Source organism: Hermetia illucens, chromosome 3, assembly GCF_905115235.1.
Source record: "Hermetia illucens chromosome 3, iHerIll2.2.curated.20191125, whole genome shotgun sequence".
In the NCBI taxonomy this organism is placed as follows: Eukaryota; Metazoa; Arthropoda; class Insecta; order Diptera; family Stratiomyidae; genus Hermetia; species Hermetia illucens.
This window is the reverse complement of record NC_051851.1, coordinates 103334068-103358346: the sequence shown is the minus strand read 5'-3', so window position 1 is coordinate 103358346 and position 24279 is coordinate 103334068. Positions and strand designations below refer to the sequence as shown.

General features: G+C 40.3%; 2 protein-coding genes and 1 long non-coding RNA gene across 3 annotated transcripts in view; all 3 read left to right on the top strand.

Moving 5' to 3' along the window:
* Positions 1–703: 703 nt before the first annotated feature.
* LOC119652084 (short-chain collagen C4-like) lies at positions 704–1072 on the top strand. Its single transcript, XM_038056021.1, has one exon. The coding sequence runs from the start codon at positions 704–706 to the stop codon at positions 1070–1072; it is 369 nt and encodes a 122-aa protein (XP_037911949.1).
* A 5247-nt stretch (positions 1073–6319) lies between these two features.
* LOC119653085 lies at positions 6320–8435 on the top strand. Its single transcript, XM_038057578.1, has 5 exons — positions 6320–6865; positions 6923–7148; positions 7400–7569; positions 7631–7828; positions 8143–8435. Exons 1-5 carry the CDS (start codon positions 6554–6556, stop codon positions 8350–8352), a joined length of 1116 nt encoding a protein of 371 aa, XP_037913506.1. The 5' UTR covers positions 6320–6553; the 3' UTR covers positions 8353–8435.
* Positions 8436–9616: 1181 nt separating this feature from the next.
* The window catches only part of LOC119653074, a 41920-nt gene continuing 27257 nt past the window's right edge, over positions 9617–24279 (top strand). Inside the window, exon 1 of the long non-coding RNA XR_005249637.1 lies at positions 9617–9776. This is a non-coding gene — a long non-coding RNA (uncharacterized LOC119653074). The remainder of the gene's footprint in view (positions 9777–24279) is intronic.

The window sequence follows — 24279 nt, the reverse complement described above, 5'->3', positions numbered from 1 at the left end:
TTGAAACTCCTAAGTCTTCTACAAAAGCTGTTCGCCAATATGTTGCCACTCCGGAAGGGCAAGAATATCTGGGAGAATACCTGAAGCAAAATCATTTTTCAGATGTTGCTAGGCAATATCTAGATATCTATGTAAATCAACCATCTGTAATTGACAGTATTTATGGGGTATATAGGGATGACAATGATGGAAATCAGTGGAAAATAGGAAATTCAGATTTCGCAATCGATGATAATCATATAATTGTAGATGAAAAAGCTTACATTGGAAGTCGGGGTTTATATGAACTGCTTTTTATGAAGTATCCAGATGAAACAATATATTCCGACGATGATTTAGAGAATTATAAAAGTATTCTTCTACACTCTAATGCCCACAGGCGTTCTTATGACAGTAGCAGTCAAGTCAATGGAAATCGAAGCTTTAAATATACAAGAATAATTTCTAAATTGTTAAATAGAAAAGAAGGAAAAGGGTTAACACGAACCCCTAATATTAAATGCAAAAACCCTAATTTAATGGAAACGTCTAACAAACAAATTGACTATATATATTGGGATGATCCCAATGAACTAGTAAGTCGATTGCGGTTACTCATTGCAAGCCGGTCACAATAATCATAACAATGAAATTATATCAATCATTGAAGAATTGAAAGAATCACAAATAATAGAATAAACACGCAGCTCACATCATTTATTAAATGGGTGTTGATAAATTTGGTCGATTTTCAAACGATACTGGAGGAGGAAAACGTGGTTTGCAAGGACTTCAAGGACCCCCAGGTCCTCAAAGTCCTCAAGGTCCTATAGGTCAGCAGGGGCCCTCGGGTCCCCGAGGTCCAGAAGGAAAACCTCGTAAGGATGGTCTACACGGTTTGCATGGTGCGGGATTTAATAAAACGGAAAGCGGTGATTACAACATCAAATTCAAACAACTCAAGAATCTTGGAGAACCCGTTGAGGATGCTGATGCTTCTACAAAGAACTACGTTGATATTAACATTGAGAAACTCAAAGAATATATAGACAGACAAATTCAACTTGAAATCGACGAACTTACAAAACTATGATGATGATGATGACAGTTCAAAGTCATACCTTAAAAACAACAAATACAACTATCAATCATATTACGAAATTCAGTTCATTCTAAAATGAGCAAACGGCAAGTAGTCAACGAATTACATAGGCCAGCTCGAAAAAATTTTAACCGACGACCAGTCATAATTAAAGGTTTGGATGACTTGTGGCAGGCCGATTTAGTTGAAATGGGAGCATATGTTAGCGACAATACGGGGTTCCGTTTCCTTCTTACGATCATCGACACGTTTTCCAAGTTTGCGTGGACGGCTTCCATCAAAACAAAAACGGGTAAAGAAGTTGCTATAGCAATTGAACAGATTCTCCAACGAGGACGCATTCCTAAAAACCTACAAACAGACGACGGAAAAGAATTCTACAACAAACATTTTAAAAATGTTATGACAAAATATCAAATAAACCATTATTCCACGTATAGTCCACTTAAGGCATCAATTGTTGAACGATTCAATCGTACCCTAAAGAATATGATGTGGAAAGAGTTTAGTATGAATGGAAACTACAAGTGGATCAATCAAGTCGATGATATAGTTGACGCCTACAATAATAAAAAACACCGAACAATTAAAATGGCTCCGTCTGCTGTGAATAGTTCCAATGAAAAATTACTCCTGTCTACCGTATACAACAACATTAAGGTGATGGGTCCATTTAAATATAATGTGGGTGATCATGTTCGAATCAGTAAATACAAGCATGTATTTGAAAAGGGCTACACACCCAATTGGACCACGGAAATTTTCAAGATTCGCGAAATTCGTATTACCAATCCCGTTACATATCTATTAGAAGATTACGAAGGAAATAAAATTGAAGGTGGTTTTTATGAGCCTGAACTATTGAAAGCTGAGCATCCGTCAATTTATCTTGTGGAAAAAATATTGAAAAGGAATGGTAACCAAGCGTTTGTGAAGTGGCTAGGGTTCTCAACGAAACACAATTCCTGGATAAATACCAAGGATATGATATATTAAGATTCACAATGAAACACTGTAATTTTGATTGAAGAATAAAATTTATTTATTAGTTAATCTTTTGTAAAACTGAACAAGGTTTTTCATTTCATTTATTCTCCTACGAACACTATAACATTCACAAGTGTCTGGTCCGCATTTTGCATCGTCATATGCCCACGGGCAGCTCACGTAATGTTTTCCAAATTGGCTGACTTTCTGCGACATTTCAGCGTATGGTTTCAAAAACGTATAGCTGCTTATAAATTGGTTAAAGTGCTCCGTAAGAATTAGCAATCTGTTGGTACAAAAAAATTGTTTCAACTCCTCAATAGAACGTTGAAGGTCGTCGTCCACATCGTTGTTATTTTTATTCGTCGTCGCCATTTTTTAATTCGTTGTGCACAGGTTCGCGGTTCAAGCAATACTCATAAAATAGGTTTGCTTCATTTTCTTCAAGTTCAGAAATTCTATATTGCTCCTACAGTCTGGATCTGCCTGTTTTATATACTCAACCTCGCCATTACTGAGTATTCTTTCGGTTTCGAACTCATGGTATTCATAACATGCGATTTTCAGTGAGCGCATGGAATAGTTGCTATCATATGTACATCGAACTGTTAAAATTTTGTCATCATCGAACTCTAATTTAAAGTGCCTGTAAAAAATATTTTCGCTCTCGATAATTCCAGCTATTTCCATTTCCTTCTTAATCAAAGCTTGCCGAAATCCTTCTATTGCTTCATCGACTGTAACATATCTTCTAGACGGTTCTGTTGTTGTTGTTGTTGTTGGCGTCGACGTCAGCCATGATGATGATGAAATAGCAACATCGGCATCATTTTGAAACGACGTGTTCGTTTCTGTTGAAACTGTACTAACAGTCATAAGTCGAAAAGATAATGTCACTTGCGCTGTATTGTTATCAGGTAGCACGAGATTAAACGCTAAATTGTTTGTACTTTCGTTGGTATTAAGATTAACCACTGGCAATGGGCTACCTAAAAGAAAAGGCACACCAAAACCTAACACAAGAAGTATATTTAAAAACTCCATTCTATTCCAATCGATTTGCGAAAACCAACTAATTGTATATTTACCGTCATGAGATCTATTTATACGGCTCTGAACGATTGAAATTACCTACCCTTTCGGCTGCTTCTATTCCATAAAAAAGAGAGAGAAAGAAAACTTTTTTTTCCTAGTCTACTGGATGTGATTATTATCATATGAATCATTTTATTCTAGTTTACGTCCATTCTTATATTAAAATGTGAAAATCATTTTGAAGTCTCGATGGTTTTGTTCAAAACCACATTGTCATGTCATCTATAAATATCCTCAAGTGAAAGCCTTTCAAACTTATATAATAAAGAAAAAGAATGAACAATAAACAAATATTTACAAGAAAAAAAAAACAATCAGGTTGGATATACACACATTTCAAAATTTATCATTGACTATTTAAAATTCTCTTTCAGCTAAATCAACTTCAGGATTTCCCTCATCAACAGCCTCCAGATAACCACTCCTTATGCGAAACGTTTTCTTAGATCTTCCATTCTCCCCCTCCTCTTTTGCAATAATTTTACTCGATAAAGATTTTTTATTTTGTTTTCTTCGAATCAATCGATCAAACTCCCGCTGAATTCGTATGATATCATCTCCATAATAATCATGATGACTTCCATTTCGGCGAAGAACCTCTTTAATTCTTTCCTCTTCCCCTTTTTCAAATTCATTTATTCCATATTTTTGCACCCATTCAACATCATCACCACCATCTATGTCGTTGAACGGACAACCCTTCGGATATCGGCTTTTCGTCTTACATCTAGTCAAACCTGGCAACACTTTTCCCATTATGGTAATTTCGCCATTACCTGAAACAACAACACCAAAATTGCAATAAAAATACACTATTCCCTTCATCACCATCCCACTCACCAAATACTTCAATCTTAACATGTTGCCAGATTTGAAATGTAAATGTCGTATCGAAATTTCCAGGTTTGCAATCCTCTCCATTCCTTAAGCTTAGTACAAGCACCCTTGAACCATCCTCAGGTGTCATATAAACCTCCAGATAACCCGAATCAATCTTCACGTTGATAATTTTAAAACTCTTCCATACTTGTTCACATATACAATATTTATCTCTATGCGATAACCGCTCAATCCAAAACATGGCTTATCGCTTAACACTTCTAATTTTCCTTCACAACTGATAAACATCACTTTCAAACTTACAATATATTCACCTGCGGTTTAATATTCACACAGTCCCTAACATATATCAACTTGATAAGCGATTTCAAGTCACCCAAACAATTAGCACATGGCACCCAAACGATCGCCTCTTATCAGCAACCACAGCAACAACAACAACAAAATCAGCCAAGTACATTTAAAATCTACAAAAACCATCATTTTCAAACTTACTACATATTCACCCACGGTCTAATATTCACTCCCAAATACGTCAACCTGATAAGCAATTCCCCATCACCCAAGCAATACGCACATGACATCCAACAACAACAAAAACGCACGCCGACCCGCCCCGCCCCGGCCCGGAACGAGGCTCCCCGAATCCCCGCGGACGACGCCCTACGAACTACGCTTCCCTAAAAGTCGCCCCCGGCACGCGCCAAACCGGCCGCCCCTAACCACAACATTTTCATATGAAACTGGATTCGAACATACATGCCGTCTCAAAACCGCAAGATTTTTATATGAAAGTGGATTAGAACATACATATTTATACTACTGTAGGGAGTTCAAAACAACGGTCAACGAACCGACCAATACCTAAACAAAACCCGCCCCGGCCCGGAACGACGCTCCCCGAACCCCCGCGGACGACGCCCTACGAACTACGCTTCCCTAAAAGTCGCCCCCGGCACGCGCCAAACCGGCCGCCCCTAACCACAACATTTTCATATGAAACTGGATTCGAACATACATGCTGTCTCAAAACCGCAAGATTTTTATATGAAAGTGGATTAGAACATACATATTTATACTACTTATGGCCATGTTGTAAGCCAACTATAAAGGAATGTACACGGCAATCCGCATCTAGTTTGGATGATAAGCTTGTGTTGTTCACGGATATGATAGTGGTTTCGAATATAAGAGGATAGAAACCGGAAGCCCTTCAACGCATGGGTCACAAATTGGCGACATACACTAACGAATACTAGTGAACAATGTTGGTGAACTTTCGGACAGCTGGATCTTATATTGACTAGTGAGGATGAAGTGAATCCTACCGGAACAAGGGGGGCAGGTTTGAACTTAATCTTCCTTTATCCTTTAATAACCCGTAAAATAGTCATCAGCAAGTGAAGAATTGACGGTCTACGGGCCAGAAATAAGGATTACATCAAGTTGGCTGTGAAGGCAATGGATGACTAACCATTGGTTTGGGTTTGATTGGATCAAAACAGCGGCCAGCACACCTTGATGTAAATGAGGATGATTATATAATAATATTGTATGTTATTTGAAAAGGTTCAATATTAAAACGTTTTGAATGTTTTCTACTTTCATGATTGCATTTGAAGTCGTTATCTCCGATTGTGTTGCTTGTACAACTTACTCCGTTTAAGGCAGCTAAAATTGATTGAAATACTTTGCTGAAGATATTGAAGATGCAATAGTTTTAGCACTGTAAACGAAGTATTCGGAAGTAAAAGTTCATACAACTGCTATTGAACGTTCCGTTAATTATTTTACAAACAATTTGATACGTTTGTAGTAAATTGATCGCATTATATCCCGTCTTACAGATACTCGCACTTTCGCGAGAAGATGCTAGTCAATAATAATAAATCCGTGTGACTCCCAGTGTAATTCCTATTCAAAAGATTGTGTCTCAGTTGCAAAAGGAGTTATAAAATTGATGAAATGTGGGAAAGTTGCTCTTTCCGCTGGGATTCTGAAATATGTGCAACAACACTTTCTAACTTAAAAGACCGTCCCCACAAGAAAACGATCACATCAAATGCCCACATATCCTAAAACGGGAGTGTAATAATCGAGTAATGATAATTCCCGTGAGCGAAATTATTCGCAAATAACATCGATAATCTAAGACAATCTCTTGAAAGTGAGACGATCACTTTCGGGTTCTAAGATGAAAAACAACTAAAACGCTGCTTGGGAAGCATACAAATGTGATATAATCACATGAGGCTATAATTAGTTGGCGCGGTAAATTTATAAATAGGTGCAGTAGCGGCCTAGCGGACGCGTATTCGAAGAGTTGTTGGTCCATTACCCTTGGCTAAACTGCATCCGGCTGGCGCGGCTTCCAAGTTTGTAAACAGCAGCACGTGACGTCCACCCCTCGAGTGAATAAGAAGCAGAGCGCCCACACTCCTAAAGCTGCCGGGCGCATGCCCTAAAAGGATGAAAAGCAATATCGATCCGGACAACTAGTGAAGTGCATAGTTCATAAAGAAAGGCGAAGTCTGCTTGACGGCTACGAAGATGTTCAAATTTGTAGTGTTTTTCGCTATTCTCACAATAGGTTTGTGCCAAGATTTGAAGTACCATGGGCCGTTCTTTATATGGGGTCCAAGTGTGATAGAAGAAATCAAATCACCTGCTCTAGGAGTGGTTAATGATGGGGCACTTTTGTCGTTATATGAAAAGGTAAAATCCGTCGTGGTATTTGTCACAGACACCTCGGATAGGATTGACGGTAACAGTTTTCCGGAGCTGAAAAGCATCGTAGAAAAAGAGTCTTTAGTTTACTTAGCTCAACCTAGGATACCGCATCCAAAAGGAGTTAATGTAAAGGTAAACCCATTAAACTTCATCCTGATGCAGTAATTCACATGCATGTTTTACATATAGGTACATGTCGTTCCCCTGACCGGAGCAGCTGCCGCTCAAGATAAAGTGATAAAAAGCACACTCGACCGTATCCGAGACGCAGACGGAAGAGGGAATATTATTGGCATCCTAGCCAATGCAGATGATGATGGAAGTCTGCGAAGCAAACGGGAAGCAGAAGAACCCTCAGTGCCGGCTATTGATACAAATGACACGCAGGCGAGGGATTTTATCTACTACGCTAAGGGTATGTTTAGATATAGAGGTGATCCTTCGACAAACATTCTCATCTAATTTATCAAATCTTGGAACGGAAAAACAACCATTCCAGTCCGGAAAACTACGAGTGTCATGTTCGACTGTTTTAATTCGGAATGAACACACATACTGGCATTTATTATTCTGATAAACCTTATTAAATATTCAATAGCATATCCTTACGTACATCATAAGTATAATTTGCGCTGGCAACGGGATTCACATTTTGTTACCCCACAGGTGAAGCAATTATATATACTGAGTTGGCCCCCGTCCTGTTCCTTGATTACAACGTCACCAATAGGAATTACTCAATTATGAAAGTGCTTTCTGGAAATCCGAGTGTTACAATTGATAAGCGCGGACAAGTATGGAAACTATTCGCTACATTCGCCGACGGAGTGAATAAGGTAAATAACCTGCAATCAAAACTGAAATCAAGCATTCACGTAATTATCATGCAATTTCCAGACCGTACTTCGGTTCAAATTTAACGTATCATCGGGGTACTGGGCAATGAAGTCGGTGGAGGTCTCCCATGATGAGTCGAAAATCATCGAACTAGTAGCAGTTGGAGCAGTTCCAGAAGCCCCCTTAGGTTTCTCTTATAAGTGTATGAACATTGTGTTTGCGAATGGCACGAACAATTTAACAATGTACAATGTGCAGGTAAATATATTTTCGGCCGAAAGGTAGTTCAACGCACGCAGAGTGCTTGCCTTTACGGATAAAAATGTTGCTTCCAAATAGATGTAATCATAGTTTTGTTGATGTGATGTAAGAAGTGGCACAACGCTGGCTAAGTTCATGCAGCTTTCTTTTATTCCCAGCTTTCTTAGTAACCTAATTGTCGGAAGCACCGACATGTGTAAATTATGCAAAACAGTACGGCGCGAATGCGTCGGAACTAACGTTATCTAACTTCATTGTTTATACGTAGTCATAAAGCTCAAATCTACACCAAACGTTCTTTCTTTTGCCAGTTGCAATCTTTCATGGGAGGCGGCAAACGGTTCAATGATACTATCGACTGCATCGGATTCACCACTGCACCGATATGGTCAGGCATTTTTGTATCCTTTTTGATTCTCTTTGGAACCTTGATTGGAATTACTGCGCTCATGGACATAAAACCACCCAATCGGTTTGAAAGCAGCAGGAGTAAACAATTGACGTTTACGGTTCAGGAATAATCGCCTCTTCCGCTTCGCTTTTGATTTATGTGTGAGAAGTTAAAGTTGTTGAAAATATAAGAACAATATATCGAGCCAAGGAATTTTGTGTCTACTCATTTACATTCATTTGCCTAAACATCCCTTTGAAAGAATACTGAAAAACATTCCTCAGTATGAACTTATTTGTACAACATACAGTACAGTACATATACATGGAAAGTCGGTCCTCTACCTAGAATAGGCTCCCATAAGTGCAAAAATAGACTTCCCGCGTTGGAAAATGGCTACATGCTTGTTAAGCCGAAACAGTAGTTTCACCTGCCAAATTATCATATCCTTTAAAAAAAAAACAATTAGGAACACTCATTTATTAATTTTAATGGTTTAAAAATTGAATTCTCTCAAGGTGAAAAAAAAAACCTCATCGAGCGAGCAATTTGAATCTTATCTAGGTGAAGGCAACTGGTTTAGTGTTTGTTACTTGTTACTTTTCCAAGTAATCAATCTGTTTTTCACAGGAAAGTGGGAAATTTATACGTTAGTGGGCAATCCTTCAAATTACTTTTCGTTCCGACAGTAAAAGTGACAAGCTTTATAGCAAATTTTTGCATTCTTGTCTAAACGGCAACACAACAAAACGTACGTTTCTGAAACGGGGAGTCTATTCTTCTGAAACGATTTCGAAAAAGAAAGCATGCATCTATCACTGGAATTGAAACTTGGCTCCCAGTCCCTTCAGACTAATGCGCGAGTTTTATGTTAAAGTTATTTAACATATAAAAAAAATAAAATGAAAGAAAACACGGCTTCACTAGTGATTACTAACAGGCCAGAAAAATCAAAAAGATGATTGACTTTCTTCTAATCTGTGTATTTGATTAAATTTTATTCCTTTCACCTTTCACAACCCGGTTCTATTGCGTTTTTAAGAAGGTTAAAGATTTTATTGAATTTGTCGTTAATTTTTACTTTTCAGTTTATTCGTTCGATTATGTTGTGATTTGTTCATGGCAACGATGCTTAAATTGTTATGAGAATATGAGAATGTTCTGTTGGTCGTCATTGTCCATTGCACCAAAAACCCAGTGTACGACTGAACCACCAAGGTTGATAAGTCCTCGTTTGGATCTATGTGGAATGGGATTTTTGACGGTATTTCTGATACTTTCACTTTGGAGGAACGCCAAGTCTTTATTTGAGTTGGTTTGAATCGACTTTACTATAGTTGTTTTTAATGTGTTAACAATTTCCAATGTTGCGGTGTGGATGATGTGTAAAATAAGATCGCATTTATTTACAATTTCAACTTGTTGTGTTCTAATTTGTGCATATTCTGACTCAGTAGTAATCTTCTCATTTACCATTATCTGTAGTGTGGGTAGAAATAGTAATATGAGAATCCCTGTCGCAATCAGTACCTGCAAGTTGGGATTTATTATTGGGTAAGGTTATTTTGTACTATACATATCTAAAATGATTTTTTCCGGGAATAGGGTATAATCTTTTGAGAGAAAGTTGTTTTGTAATTTCGGGAATGTATTCGGCATACATACAACACCACGTTTTCCATTTGTTTGGGATGCTTTGGACATTTTTAAGGTTTTGTTTGTAAAACAAAACCTTATTAAAATCGGTTTACTGTCTGTCTGTCTGTCCGTCTGTCTGTCTGTCTGTCTGTCTGTCCGTCACACGCATTTTTCTCGGAGGCGGTTATAGCGATTGACACCAAATTTGGTAGAAAGGTGGGAACTGTGAACGCTCACGCATATAGTGAGTTACATCCTCTTACGATGAATCTAAGGTGGTCTCCATACATGCAAAAGGGGGGTGTAAATTTTTTTTTCATCAAATATTGTCATGTGAGGTATCAAATTAAAGGTCTCGGTTAGTACTTTTTGAAGCTGGTATTAGTTTTGACTTTTGCTGTAAAGGTGGGGAGTGCGGGGGGTTGAAAGTGGTCATTTTTTTAACGAACCCATTCTCAGGAACTATCCAACCGAAAAATCCACTATATGGTGCCTAGGCTCCGAAATACCCTCCATACCGATACCTGTTCAAATAAAGTTAATAATAGTATATTACTATAATTTTTAGTAATTGACAGGAAAATCCCCCTTAAGTTCACCCTAGAATCGCAAAATTGCAATGTAGGCAACAGTATAGATCATGATCCTGCCAAATTTGGTGAAAATCGAACTATCACTAACAAAGTTATACTAGGTAAAATCTGCGCTCCTCTGCAAATTCAAGACTATGAATGTCAATATCACTTGAAAGTGGTTATTTTCACATAATATATGCATATTTTACGTGCTACATGCTAATAGGACAAATGCACACTCAAATCTCTTTATAAAAGAAATACACAAAACCTTTGATACTTGAAGCGTCTAGCTTCCGGTTTCCCGACTTGTTTTTTATGAAATCTGATGTGTTGAAAGAGGTTTTTTGTTTATCTAAAGATTCGAAATTTAAATAATAAGCTAAGGCTTTAGTTGTAATACTTAATTGCTTTTAATGTTTTGTGTGGAACAAAACCTTATTAGAACCGAGACGACGTCTGTCTGTCTGTCACAACCGATTTATTCGAAAACGGCTGGCCCGATTGTCATAAAAATTGATGAAAGCGTGTAGTCTGTTGTTCGCTTTGTATTTGGATGTGTTTGGAGTCTTTTATTGCAAAAAAAATTATGTTAACAACAATATCATAGAAATATAATATATTTAAATTTCAATACGTTCAATCAGTTCAGAATAAAGCGGTACACTTTACCGAGATATACTTTGCCTTACTATACGAAGCAAATCGGAAATAGGTGTACGATCAATTCATAAACATGCATATATATATAAGTATAGTATTGGGTAATAAGGAATGTTTGTTTGTTTAGGGTGATCATAATAACTACGTCTGTAATATGTATGTATATCTTATAGTTTGAAAAAAATATGGAAGAATAGTGGTTTTTAGCCATACACGAACGAAAAAATGTGCGTGGAAAGTTTCTCACATAAAATGTACCCGAAGCTCCAGCTTCCGGTATTCCGACTTGTTTCTTTGAAGTTGACAGTAGCCTGACACCAATGAGATTGATCAATATGGACCGGGATCAGTATAATATCGAAGAAAAAGATATTAACTTTTCGGGTCCATCTCTCAACAGCTTCCTAACCGGATTGTAGAAGTCGTTCTACGAAAAATGTGTTCATTGTATACACTTTCGTGAAATGATGATTTCTTTCTTTTTCACTACGATCTGCGATTAAATTTAGGTCGAAATTTATAACATTGTCATTTAACCATCTATCAGTAACAAGCATATTGAGATCACGTCTAGTTATGTTCATATTGGACTTGCTTACTAAAACCTTATCTTGGTGTTTTGTATAAGATCTGCTACTGAACAGTCATTTGTGTAAATCCGTCCTCTTCTGAGCTTATTTCGCTATTGTCGTTATGTTTCTTGGAGTGATTGTCAAACCTTGAAGGTCTCTTAATGTTATATTCGTGAACATTCTTAAGTTTACTAATTCTAAACTTAGGTTCTTCTTTATGTCGAAGGGATTTGTAATTTTTTTATAAAACCTTCTCTAGTTTCTGCATAGTTTTCTTTTTCTTTGTTTGTTTTATTTATTATTCCTTGCTTTACATTCTCAATTCTTTGGTTTATGATCAGTTTTATGTTCTTGGACTTCTTTGATTCTTCTTCTTTCTTTGATTCTGTTGAATGATATGTACAATTAGAGTAATTTACAGTATTTAGCATCTGGATATGTATGGGTAGTCTTTCTTCTAGGTTCACAGTCCTTATACGTTCACCAATTGGCCTAAGGAAACACTCAATATCGGAGATTGCAGTATGGCTATTAGGTTTCTTTTAGAAAGTTCTCTATATTGATTGCATTAAATTCATTGCCTAAAATGAATTTTTTTATTTTTCCTTTAATAGATAAATATTTTTTCTATAAGTGTTATACTACTACTGCTTTTTAAGTAGAAGTCAATGAAATTGATAAATGTGTGTTTACAAATGAAGTGAAGGTCGATACAGACAATTTCGTCAACAATTGAAGATGTTTCTGTTAGACCAAATTTCTTTTTAATGGAATTTCCGTCATATTTTCCTCTTGTAAAGACATCGCAATTATTGATAATTTGAAGTAGCGCTGCCTTTAGCTTTCGGTTGTAAATTTTGCTCTTAATTCCTTCATAAGTTGCAATGATTTCTGAGTGACCTGTCTTATTTTTGTGAAATAAGGTTATCGTTTAATCAGTTCCTCTTCGTTTTCAATGTCCGTTGCGAAATTAAATTAATTATGATTTGCTGTAGTTTGTTATATTTATGATCGTTTATATACGAGTAGGTGCCTATTTTCCCTTTACTAATGTATCGCCCTAAGATGTTGACGTTACCGTCTCCAGATCCGATATATCCACGAATATTCTTTTCCTAAATGGATATTCGATTTCAGTCTCTTTAGATTCCTTTAAAATAATTTGAGTTTTGAATCGATTAACAACTGTCTCTAAGATTGATATATGATCATTGATTCTCCTCTTTAGAGTGAAACGTTTGCATTTCTAATGATCCATTATCCAGGGCATTTATTTCATTTTTAGTTTCATTGGTTTTCTCTATTTGATATGTTTATTGTAGACAGGGATTCAAATTCTTAGCCTCTGTTGGGGTAATCTCATTTCTTTCAACATTTATTCTGCTTAAAAAGTTTGCTACTTTGTTATGTTTTCCTTTAATATATTCTATTTTCATGATGTATTCTCCAAGAGATATTAGCCACTTGATTGGCTGGTGATCCGTTTTAAGGTCAAAGTCTTTACCAAACAAGTAGCGTCTAAAATATTTTGTTCCCCAGACAATAGCTAGCATTTCTTTTCAATCGCAGAATAATTCCTTTCGTGATCGTTAAGTGTTCGCGTTGCGCAGGAAATGGGTTCTTCACATAGAGCGAAGTTACTAGCGTCTGTCGTTAATTTAAACCTTTCCTTAAACTCAGGGTACTTACGAATTGGATAGTTTGTAATGATATCCTTCAATCTATCGAATGCTATGATATAACTAGCAAAATTTTTGTTAATTGTCATTTATTGTTAATTGTCTACTGTCTGTCGGCCTGTCCGTCACACGCATTTTTCTCGGACACGGTTATAGCAATTAACACCAAATTTTGTAGAAAGGTGGGAACTGTGAACGCTCACACATACAGTGAGTTGCATCCTTCTACGTTGAATTTAAGGGGGGCCCCCGTACATGCAAAAGGGTGGTGTAAAATTTTTTTTCATCACATATAGTCATATGGGATATCAAATTAAAGGTCTCGATTAGTACTTTTCAAAGCCGGTTTTAGTTTTGACATTTGTTTTAAAGGTTGAAAATGATTCTTCTTCTTGTTCTTTAACGGGATCATTTTCAGAAACTTCCAAACGGAAAAATCTGAAAAAAATCAGGAAGCTGCCACTAGATGGTGCCTGGGCTCCGAAATACCTTCCATACCGATATCTGTTCAAATAAAGTTAATAATAGTATGTTACTAAAAATTGCTGTAATTGGCTGAAAACCCCCCTTAAGTTTATCCCAGCACCTCGAAATTGCAGTGATATAGGCTATAATGTAGAGCATGATCTTGTGGCGCAGCCGGATTCACAGCATTCGAAATTTATTTCGAATGTTGCGAATGCGAACAAATAGATGACACGGAACTTTCCACTTTGTAGAGTTCGCCACGGGAGTGGAGGACTAGCGAGGAAAGTGTGCCATGAGTTGGGGGCAGAAATAACCACATGGAGACGGTTCGTGCTCTTCTACCTCCAGCCTTAAACGACGACGGATCGCTCGCGTTGTTCAAAAAGTGTTTCCATTATTCTTTCCTTTCGTAAATTATTTTCGATTGTTTGAATATATTCTTTCCTTTCTTAAATTATTTTCGATTGTTTAAATAAAAGTTTCAATTCGTAACGACGTCATTTGAAATTTGTGATTACTCCGTGCTCTGGTCTCATCGTGTTTTTCCTTTCAAATAAATCGGAATTACATTCGGAAATTGTTTAGCAGGCTAGTGCAATTACACAATTGGTGACCCCGGAACACGCACCAACAAGGCGAGAAAGCAACCGGAACCGTCGCCACCATCGCCGACGCCGTAGCCGCTGCCGTCACTGCCGCAGCCACCATCGTTGCCGCAGCCACTATTGCTGCCGCCGCAGCCGCAGCCATCACCATCTCAAACTCTGTAGCCGCCGTCAACATCACCGCCGTAAACGATACCGTTGTAGCCGACACCAGCATCACTGCCGCAGCTACCGTTATCAGGCAGAAGCCGAAGACTTCGCCGCCATCGCTGCAGCAGACGCCGCCGTTTCTTTTAGTTGAAGAATAAAGTTAAACCGCCGCCGCCTTCACATCGACGCCGTCTTCACCATCGACGCCGTCTTCACCAAAGACGCCGCAGCCGTCGTCACCATCGCCGCCGCAGCAGCGAATCATTATTGTAATTTATTTTAATTGAATTTTAATTTATTTTAGTTGAATTTGTTTTGAAAAATCAGTAAATATTATATCCGCTGCAGGAGACGGCGCGGAGGTCTTTAAAGTGCTCGTCATCGTTGGTTGTCTGCTCTCTGGGCGAAATTCTGGGAGGTGGTTTCTTTGTGCGTGCGTGCATTTGTGGGTTCGGCCTGCCGTGTCGACTAGAACAGTTTCACCGCGTCTTCGCTTTAACATTCGCGTCGAAAAGAAGTTTTCTTTTTGTTAGTCAAGATGTCGATTGACAACAAAGACGCGGCAGGCCCATTGGACCGGCAGGTGACCGCCCTCGCCGTGCGTGTTCCTCCATTTTGGCGGCGGAATCCGGAGCTGTGGTTCATACATTTGGAAGCGCAGTTCCAAATGTCCGGAATCACATCGGACGCGACCCACTTCAACTATGCGGTGGTCGGCCTGGATGAAGAGTCGATTCTTCTGGTGTCCGACGTAGTGAAGTCGACATCATACCCGCAGCTCAAGAGCGAGTTGATCAAACGCCTGTCGGCAAGCTAGTCGGCAAAATTAGACCACTTGCTGGCGGGTTTAACATTGGGTGATCGAACTCCCAGCCAATTGCTTCGCGAAATGAGGCAATTGGGTGGGAGCAAGATCGGCGATGACCTGATCAAGTCGCTCTAGCTGCGACGGCTCCCGGAGGGCAGCCAGGCGATCCTCGCTGGCGTCTTCGGTTCCTTGGAGGAACTGGCAGCGACGGCCGACCAGGTGCAGGAGGTGTACGTACGCCCAACCATGGCGGCTGTTCAACCACCGTCGAATGAGGTGAACGGCTTGAGGCGCGAGATAGCCGCCTTAACAGTCAGTGTGGCCGAGATGCGGGCGACGTTGGACGCGAGCTCGCTCACGGTCTGCCACTCGAAAAGGGCGTTCGGGTATTAGGTCGCCAAAACAGCCTGCGCCCAAAGGTATTTGCTGGTACCATCTTAGATTCGGGGATAAAGCGACAAGATGTACGCTACCATGTAAATTGACGCCTGCCGCAAAAAACTAGGTCCGCGGGGGATCCTGGCGACGGCCACCCAGTAAGCAGCGCCACGTCGCCTAACAATTTATAACCCTCTCAGTAGGCGCAACTACCTCATCGATACTAGTGCGGAGGTTTCGGTTTTTCCCGTACCTCGGCAACATCAACTATTTCCACAACCGCTCAAACTGGCGGCAGCTAATTCCTCCCGCATAAACACATACGGGTATAGGCAAGTGAACATGAGTCTTGGCTTGCGTAGGACGTTTTCGTGGCGTTTCATCCTGGCGGATGTCAGCTTCCCCATACTAGGCGCAGACTTCCTGTGTCACTATGGATTGCTGGTAGACTTGCAAAATAAGTCCCTTATAGACCCCACGACCAACCTTAATTTGTCGGGCCAAATAGTATCTCACACTGACAATAACCTTTCCGTTCTTTTGGAAGACATCACCGACTCTCGTGTTCGGACACTCCTCCAAAAGTTCAGCCAGATTACTATCGAGTGTAGTCTCTCAAAACCAATGAAGCACAATGTGCAGCACCACATTAACACCACTGGCTCCCCCATTTTCTCGAAGGTGCGTCCTCTACCATCCCAGAAAGTGGCTATTGCACGGAAAGAGTTTGAACAACTCGTTCAACAGGGTATCTGCAAGCCCTCAAACAGCTGTTGGTCTTCCCCATTGCATATGGTCCCTAAGCCAAACGGCGAATGGCGCCCATGTGGGGATTACAGAAGGCTATATGCACAGACTGTTCCTGACCGATATCTAATTCCACTCATCCACGACTTTGCGCATCACCTCGCGAATTGCCGCATATTTTCGACCTTGGACTTAACCAAGGCTTATCGCCAAATCCCAGCAGCTCCTGAAGACATTCCAAAGACGGCAATATGTACACCCTTTGGCCTCTTCGAGTTCACCCGAATGACTTTCGGATTGTGCAATGCGGCGCAAACCTTTCAAAGGTTCATTCACTCAGTCCTGCGAAACCTCAATTTCTGTTTCGTATATTTGGATGATGCTTGGTCGCTTCTTCCACTGAGTCTGAGCACTTAGCCCATCTCGAGTGCATTTTTCAACGTCTCCTTCAAGCCGGTTTAGTCCTAAACGTTGAGAAATGCAAATTTCTCCAAAAACAGGTGAGATTCCTCGGCCACTTCATTTCCCCTGAAGGAATACAGCCCGACCCAGACAAGGTGCAAGCGATAACAAGCTTCTCGCGGCCAAAGACAGTGAAGGAGTTGAGAAGGTTCTTGGGCATGCTAAACTTCTATCGTCGTTTCCTGCCCAAGGCCGCTCAACACCAGTCCATTTTGAACGCGTACTTGTCTGGCCCCAAAACTGAGGACACATGAGAGATCGTGTGGTCCGAAGAGGCTATCCGCGCGTTTGACAAATCCCGTCAACAACTAGCCGACGCTACACTCTTGGCATTCCCTTTGCAAGATGCACCTCTAGCCGTTTTTGTTGATGCAGTAGGTGCTGCCCTTTACCAAAAGGTGGATCAAGTTTGGCAGCCGTTGAGCTTCTTCTCTAAGCAGTTGAACCACGCTCAACGGAACTACAGTACCTACGATCGCAAACTGCTCGCCGCATACTTGAGCATCAAATACTTCCGCTTCTCCCTAGAAGGCAGACCGTTCACAGTGTTCACGGACCATAAGCCTCTCACATATGCTTTAAAACAAAAGCCCGACAAAGCGTCCCCTCGTCAGCTTCGACATCTGAGCTTTATAAGCCAGTTTACGTCAGACATCCAACACGTGTCCGGCAAGGACAACATAGTTGCTGACGCTTTGTCACGTGTCTCCGAGGTTATCCCCCCATCACTTGACTTCTCGGCTATCGCCAAGGCGCAGGAGGATGACGCAGTACTTCAGAGCCTCAAATCCAACCCCAAATACAAATTTCGGGAGTTGCCCATTTTCGGCTCGAATCTCTCTCTGCTGCGAAGACTCGGAAAAGGGACCTCGGCCATACATTCCGGCCACGTTTCGCGAGGAAGTGTTCCACGCGCTTCACGACTTAGCCCATCCAGGCAACAGGGCAACAAATCGGTTAGTCACCGATAAATACTAAAGGATGTCAATTCCTGGGCCAGAGAGTGCATCGCAAGCCAAAAGTGTAAAGTCACCAGGCATGTAAGGAAAGAAGTGGGCTCATTCCTCCGCACTACCAAGCGGTTCCACACAATACACCTCGACATAGTAGGGCCTTTGCGAGACTCGCACGGTTACAGGTATTGTCTCACAATTATCGTCAGGTTTATGCGGTGGCCTGAGGCAATACCTCTGAAAGACATTACGGCGCAATCTTGTGCCGAAGCCCTCTATCGAGAGTGGATACCTCGCTTTGGCGTCCCTTCAGTGGTCATCACTGACCAGGGAATGCAATTTGAGTCCACGCTTTTCTCCGAGTTAGGCAAACTCCTGGGTTTTAAACGCCAGCGGACTACTGCATATCACCCGCAATCCAATGGGATGCTATAACCTTGGCACCGGAAGCTGAAAGCCGCCATTATGGCACGCGGTGATCCATCCTGGTCCCAAGTCTTGCCTCTCGTCCTACTTGGCTTACGTATAACACGATGAGAGGAATTTGCTGCTAGCCTCGCGGAGCTGGTTTACGGGGAGAACCCAAGACTCCCAAGTGATCCGATTTTCGATAAGAGATCGGGTCTCACAGAGTCGGGGTTGATGCGTCTGCTAAGGGACAATCTCCGACGCATCAAAGCCGCACCACCCACCCGACACTCGTTCACACCTGCCTGTTCGCCCAAGGAACTGGACACGTGCACGCACGTTCTGGTCAGGGCGGATGCCATCCGGAAGCCGCAGCAGCCTCCATATGAAGGCCCATACCGCGTTTTCGAGCGGGGCTGAAACCCGTGTGCGCCCCGAAGCAGCGTCGTGTCCGTTTTGTGGATTGACGGTGAACGAAGTTCCGGGATCAGTCGCCGAAACCCCTAGGTTTCACCTGAGGGCGGAGTGATGTGGCGCGGCAGGATTCGCAGCATTCGAAATTTATTTCGAATGTTGCGAATGCGAACAAATAGATGGCACGGAACTTTCCACTATGTAGAGCTCGCCACGGGAGTGGAGGACTAGTGAGGAAAGTGGGCCATGAGTTGGGGGCAGAAAGAACCACATGGAGACGGTTCGTGCTCTTCTGCCTCCAGCCTTAAACGACGACGGATCGCTCGCGTTGTTCAAAAAGTGTTTCCATTATTCTTTCCTTTCGTAAATTATTTGCGATTGTTTGAATATATTCTTTCCTTTCTTAAATTATTTTCGATTGTTTAAATAAAAGTTTCAATTCGTAACGACGTCATTTGAAATTTGTGATTACTCCGTGCTCTGGTCTCATCGTGCTTTTCCTTTCAAATAAATCGGAATTACACTCGGAAATCGTTAAGCAGGCTAGTGCAATTGCACAATCTTACCAAGTTTGGTGGAAATCCCACTATTACTAACAAAGTTATAATACGTAAAAGTTGTTGCTTCTTTGAAAATTGAAGACTATGAATGCCAATATCACCCGAAATTGGATACTCTCACATAATATATGGATATATTACGTGCTACGTACTAAGAAATACACAAAACCTTTCGTACCTGAAGGGTCCAGCTTCCGGTTTCCTGACTTGTTTTAAGTTGTCTCAATGTTCTTCTAACGACGTATTGAAAATCAGTATCTCATCGAGGTAAACAACGCAAATTTTGTTTATAACCTCCTTCAGAAGGAAGAAGGTGGCAGGCATATTTTTCAACCCGAATGGCAAACTTACGTACTCGTCATGACCAGAAGGAATAGAAAATACCGTTTTCTTTCGATCCAAATTGCCAAATCCAATATGGCGCGTGGCCCAATTTATTTAAAATATCGTCAATATTTAGTATTGGAAACTGATCACCTATAGTTCATTTAGGCAAAGATAATCAATCACTATCCGCCATTTTTAATAATAATCTTTGGCGCAACAATCCATTTTGGATCAGGGCCTTGAAGTTTGTTACGGTACACTTCAGCAACACTTTGAGAGGCAATGTAGTCAGTATTGCGCTTGCCCGAGATTATTACCCTGATTTGGCTCAGGTACTCATTCACAGCTGAGTCAACTGCTGCGAAAGCCTTGTGCTCTAACCACTCAGCTATCCAGACACACGCCATTTTTGTTCACCCGAATTGTTTAGTTTTTTAGATACTGTCCAGAAGGGACTGTTCTAAGGAGAACTGCTGGGCACTATTATTTTTTGGTCCATCATTTCTTTAATTTGTTTCTCGATTTCATTTTCGTGAATTCGAGGGTACCTGTAAATTTTGGAATAAATAGGGGCATTTACTGTTATCACGATTTCGTGTTGAACCTCATGGGTACAGGTTAATTGCTCTCCTTCTTTATAGATGAAATTTTGGTATTCCCTTAATAAATTTATCAATTTATGTTTCTCAACAATATTTATATGATTAAAATTTATATGGTCAGTGTTACCAAATTCTAAATTAAAAATTTCATTAATAACCAATGGTGGTGGCTATATTCAAAAGATATTTTATTGCTGTTGATTTCTAGATATCCGTCTTCTAGATTAATTTTCGTTTTTAGTGGAATAAGAATGTTTTGACTAACAATCGCATCGTATTTGCCTGTTAAGTCCATCATTTTCCAAAATAATGTTCCGAGTATTTTGAATTCAGAAGGTATAAGTGTTACCATTTTTCTATTGACTTCGTTGATTCCATTTAGACTAGAGAAAAAGAGGGGTTTTGGAAACTTTTCCTCTGGGTTTAAGGATGTTAGTTCCCGATCCTGTTTCGATCAAGGCTTTAAACATTTTGGTACCGATTTGTTTCCAAAAGCTCTGTGGAAAAATTTACTTCTTGTTGCTGAATATTTTCAATTTCCGTTGGGTCAAGGGACTTTTGACCCTGGTTGCTATAGCCAGAATTATTAAAGTTGTTATGTCCAGGGTTATTGTTATTGAAATGTCCTTGTCTTTTAGTCTGGTGTCAAAACGTCTGCAATTTTTGTCAGATTGTCCGCGATAATTATTGTTGGCTTTGTGACGATATTGACTTGAATTATGAAATTTTTAGGTTGGAAATTATTGTTTCTGGTTTGATCTGAGTTTGAATCATTGTTAGAATTTAGCTAGGGTTCTTCAAACTAACGGCAAGTGGTTAAGAAAGACTTTCGAAATAGTAAGAGTGCAGCCTAGCAATTATGGTCGATCGTCAAAGTCGTTTACAAATATCTGGAAAAAATGCCTAAGTATACTTAAACAATTTATGACCTCCCCAAAAAGTTACAAAATTGGACCCATTCTGGGCTTTTCAAGAAGCCTGCTCTCTTCACCCAGTGTCATCTAGTTTCTGGGATTACCCTATTGTCGAATAACTTATTGTAGCGACGCTGGCTACGCCACGCAATGAAGTTGTTGCCCTTCCTCAACGCGTGACCTATCCACTGCCAGTTACATTTCCTCATCAACACGTCGACGAATCAGGTTCGTAAAAGAAACGGTGGATATAACCCAAGAAGAAATTCACTATGTTCAGAATGTCATCAAAACGATATGTTTACTGGAAGGAAGGTTGTATTGCATAAAACATACAATGATGCTTACAAAAGTAGACGCAAAAGTGTATAATTCCGCTGCACAAACTGCATCAAAAACGAGGTGCTACATTCCTGAGGCAACTCCGAAGGAATTTAACAATCTGAAGATCAAAAGAGATATTGATGCGAATGTAATTTCTTTTGTATTATCTACTTTGCACGCCTAAATATTACTCACAGGGAAAAAGTGGTAGTTAATATTTGATGATGGCAAAGCAAAAATATGCAAGGAAAATTCCGAAGTGAGACGCGGTTAATAGTACGTAGATGTACCGAAAAGTGGAGTGGTATGATGATTTGATTTGTTTAAAGTAATTAGACGGTTTTTGCATACCAATGCTAATAATTGGAGTATATACGAATAAAATAAATAATACTAGCGAAAAAGCCAAAAACGTCTAAAAATTACAAATAATTTAATCGCTAAAAACACCACAAGATTAGACTGAGATACTACCTCCTGTCTCAAGGAGTGTTCAAGCCGGAATATTTTTAAACCTTCCGCGTGTCTAGCACGATGCGAGAATATCGTATCATCAACGTCACAACAACTAGTCTAGGCCGGCCTTAGTACGGAACCCCAATAATCCCGGTTTTCCTCCGAGGCTCACCAGTTTAATAATAGTAATCTTTGGCGCAACCATCCATATTGGATCAAGGCCTTGAAGTGTGTTAGAGCACTTCTTTCAAGACGGTAACGGTACACTACAGGATTACAGTACCCTGTAGGAGGCAATGTGGTCAGCATTGCGCTCACCCGAAATTATTACGCTGATTTGACTCAGGTACTCATTCACAGCTGAGTCGACTGGCATCCGACTTCAAATCACGATACAAATTCCACTGCCATTAGTGAGATGTGAACTGTGAGCTTCCGTACGACAGCCTTGTGCTCTAACCACTCAGCTATCCGGACACATCACCAATTTGATTTTCCTAAAAGTTCGCTGGGCCACTGGCCGACGCCATCGCTTCATCTAGCCCTTATGGACATTTCAAGTTGGGTAATCCTCACCCATCAGTGTTGACTTTTTAGTACCAAAGTAATAAATTTAGTGCCTTTTCAAGTTTATCAATACCTAATTTGATTCATTTTTCAGTACTTTCTCAGATAAATGGGTACTCCTCATTGCTTTTCAACGGACCGGAAACGAAGTTAATATTTGGCAATATCACAATATATGTGATGATAGAATGACCGAAAAGTTCAACCGATAACATTACATTGCTTGTGGTCACTTCGTGAAACAGGTTCAAGTTTCTGTAGAATCGTAAAACAAAGTAACGGTTTCGGTGAAAAAGGTCCAGCACGTCATAAGAGGTATAAAGAAACCCACCGAGTTGGACATAAAGTGGAACAACCCCCTGCGGAAACTGGCAAATCGAAAAAAAGTACAAAAACGCGACACCATTGGAGGAGGATGTCGCGAAATACACGAATGAATCGGTTAAATTTAGAGCGGAATATTGTGAGTAGCGAACAAAATCGTTCATATTCGAAAATAATTAAGAAAATAGCCTACTTTCTACTTCTGTCATTCACTTCTGTGGTTTGACAAAAGTAAATACATCCCGTTTAGGTTTAATAGAAAGTCGTATGTACTATAAGTAACCTAATACGGAGTGTAAAACTCACGACAAGGCAGCGAAAGTGGATCAAGCGCTTTTAATGCATCAAGCAACATTCAGTTCCGTGCCAAACGCACTCGATGGTCTGCCCATTGATACAGATAGGGAATGTATGACGAGCTGCCAGACTGAGAAGCGGTGAGCAAACAACAAATGTCATGCGCGTAGATGAAATCTTTGAGGAAAGATGTCATCATCCATTGAACTCTTCCACGTTCTCCGAAAAAGGTAGCATGAAGAACGTCCCCGAAAATAAGAAGAAATAATACAGTGGCAGCTTGCACCACTGCGGACCAAAAATTAATCCCAGATTTTATATCGATACAGCGCGTTACAATTACGCTATCAAATGATATTTGCTATTAGTTTCTCCATGCGTAGAGAATACACTCCCTGTTCAATCAATCCAAAGCTTTTTCGAAATCGATGAAGAATAGGGGAAACGGAAATATAAATTCCGTAAATGATTCGTAAGGTGTTGATATGACCAATGCTGGAATCAACCTGCTCTCCGCCAATCAAGCTTTCGGGATGTTCCTTGATGAGTACCGGGATTATTTTAGCTATTGTCTTTGTAAAAACAGGGAACACGCAGATGCCCCTCCGATTGTCATACTCGAAACGGATGCTCTTCTTTTGAATCTTAACGATCATCCTCTTCTTCCACTCTCTAGGAAAGTTCTCGTATTTCCAAAATTTCCATACGAGTGGAAGTAGCAGATCTGAAGTAACTGCAGATGCAACAATAAGCAAGGAGACCGTCAAGGCCAGCGGCTTTACTCTATTTGAGTGCATTGATGACCGAAATGATTTCTCTTCTTCTTGGAGGAACAGTCCGTATCCGTATGTTAACATGACTAGCCATTACATTAACAAAAAGAGGAACCTCAGCAGGTCCATCTGATTGCTAGTACGGTTCCGGTTGCGGTTGAAACTCAACTGATCTTATGGCAAGTTCTATGCTCGTAAAATGTGCCACAAATAATGAGGCGGTGGAAAGTGCAGAAATCCACAAGCCTCCTACATTATCATTACGGTCGCCAAGATCGCGTTTCCCCATCACATGTCCAAACACGGTGCTGTCACATTTGCAAAGCCTTTACTGAACTGCGTGTAATATCTCACAGAGATCATTCCTTTCCATTAGATCAGGAGTTCCCGTTG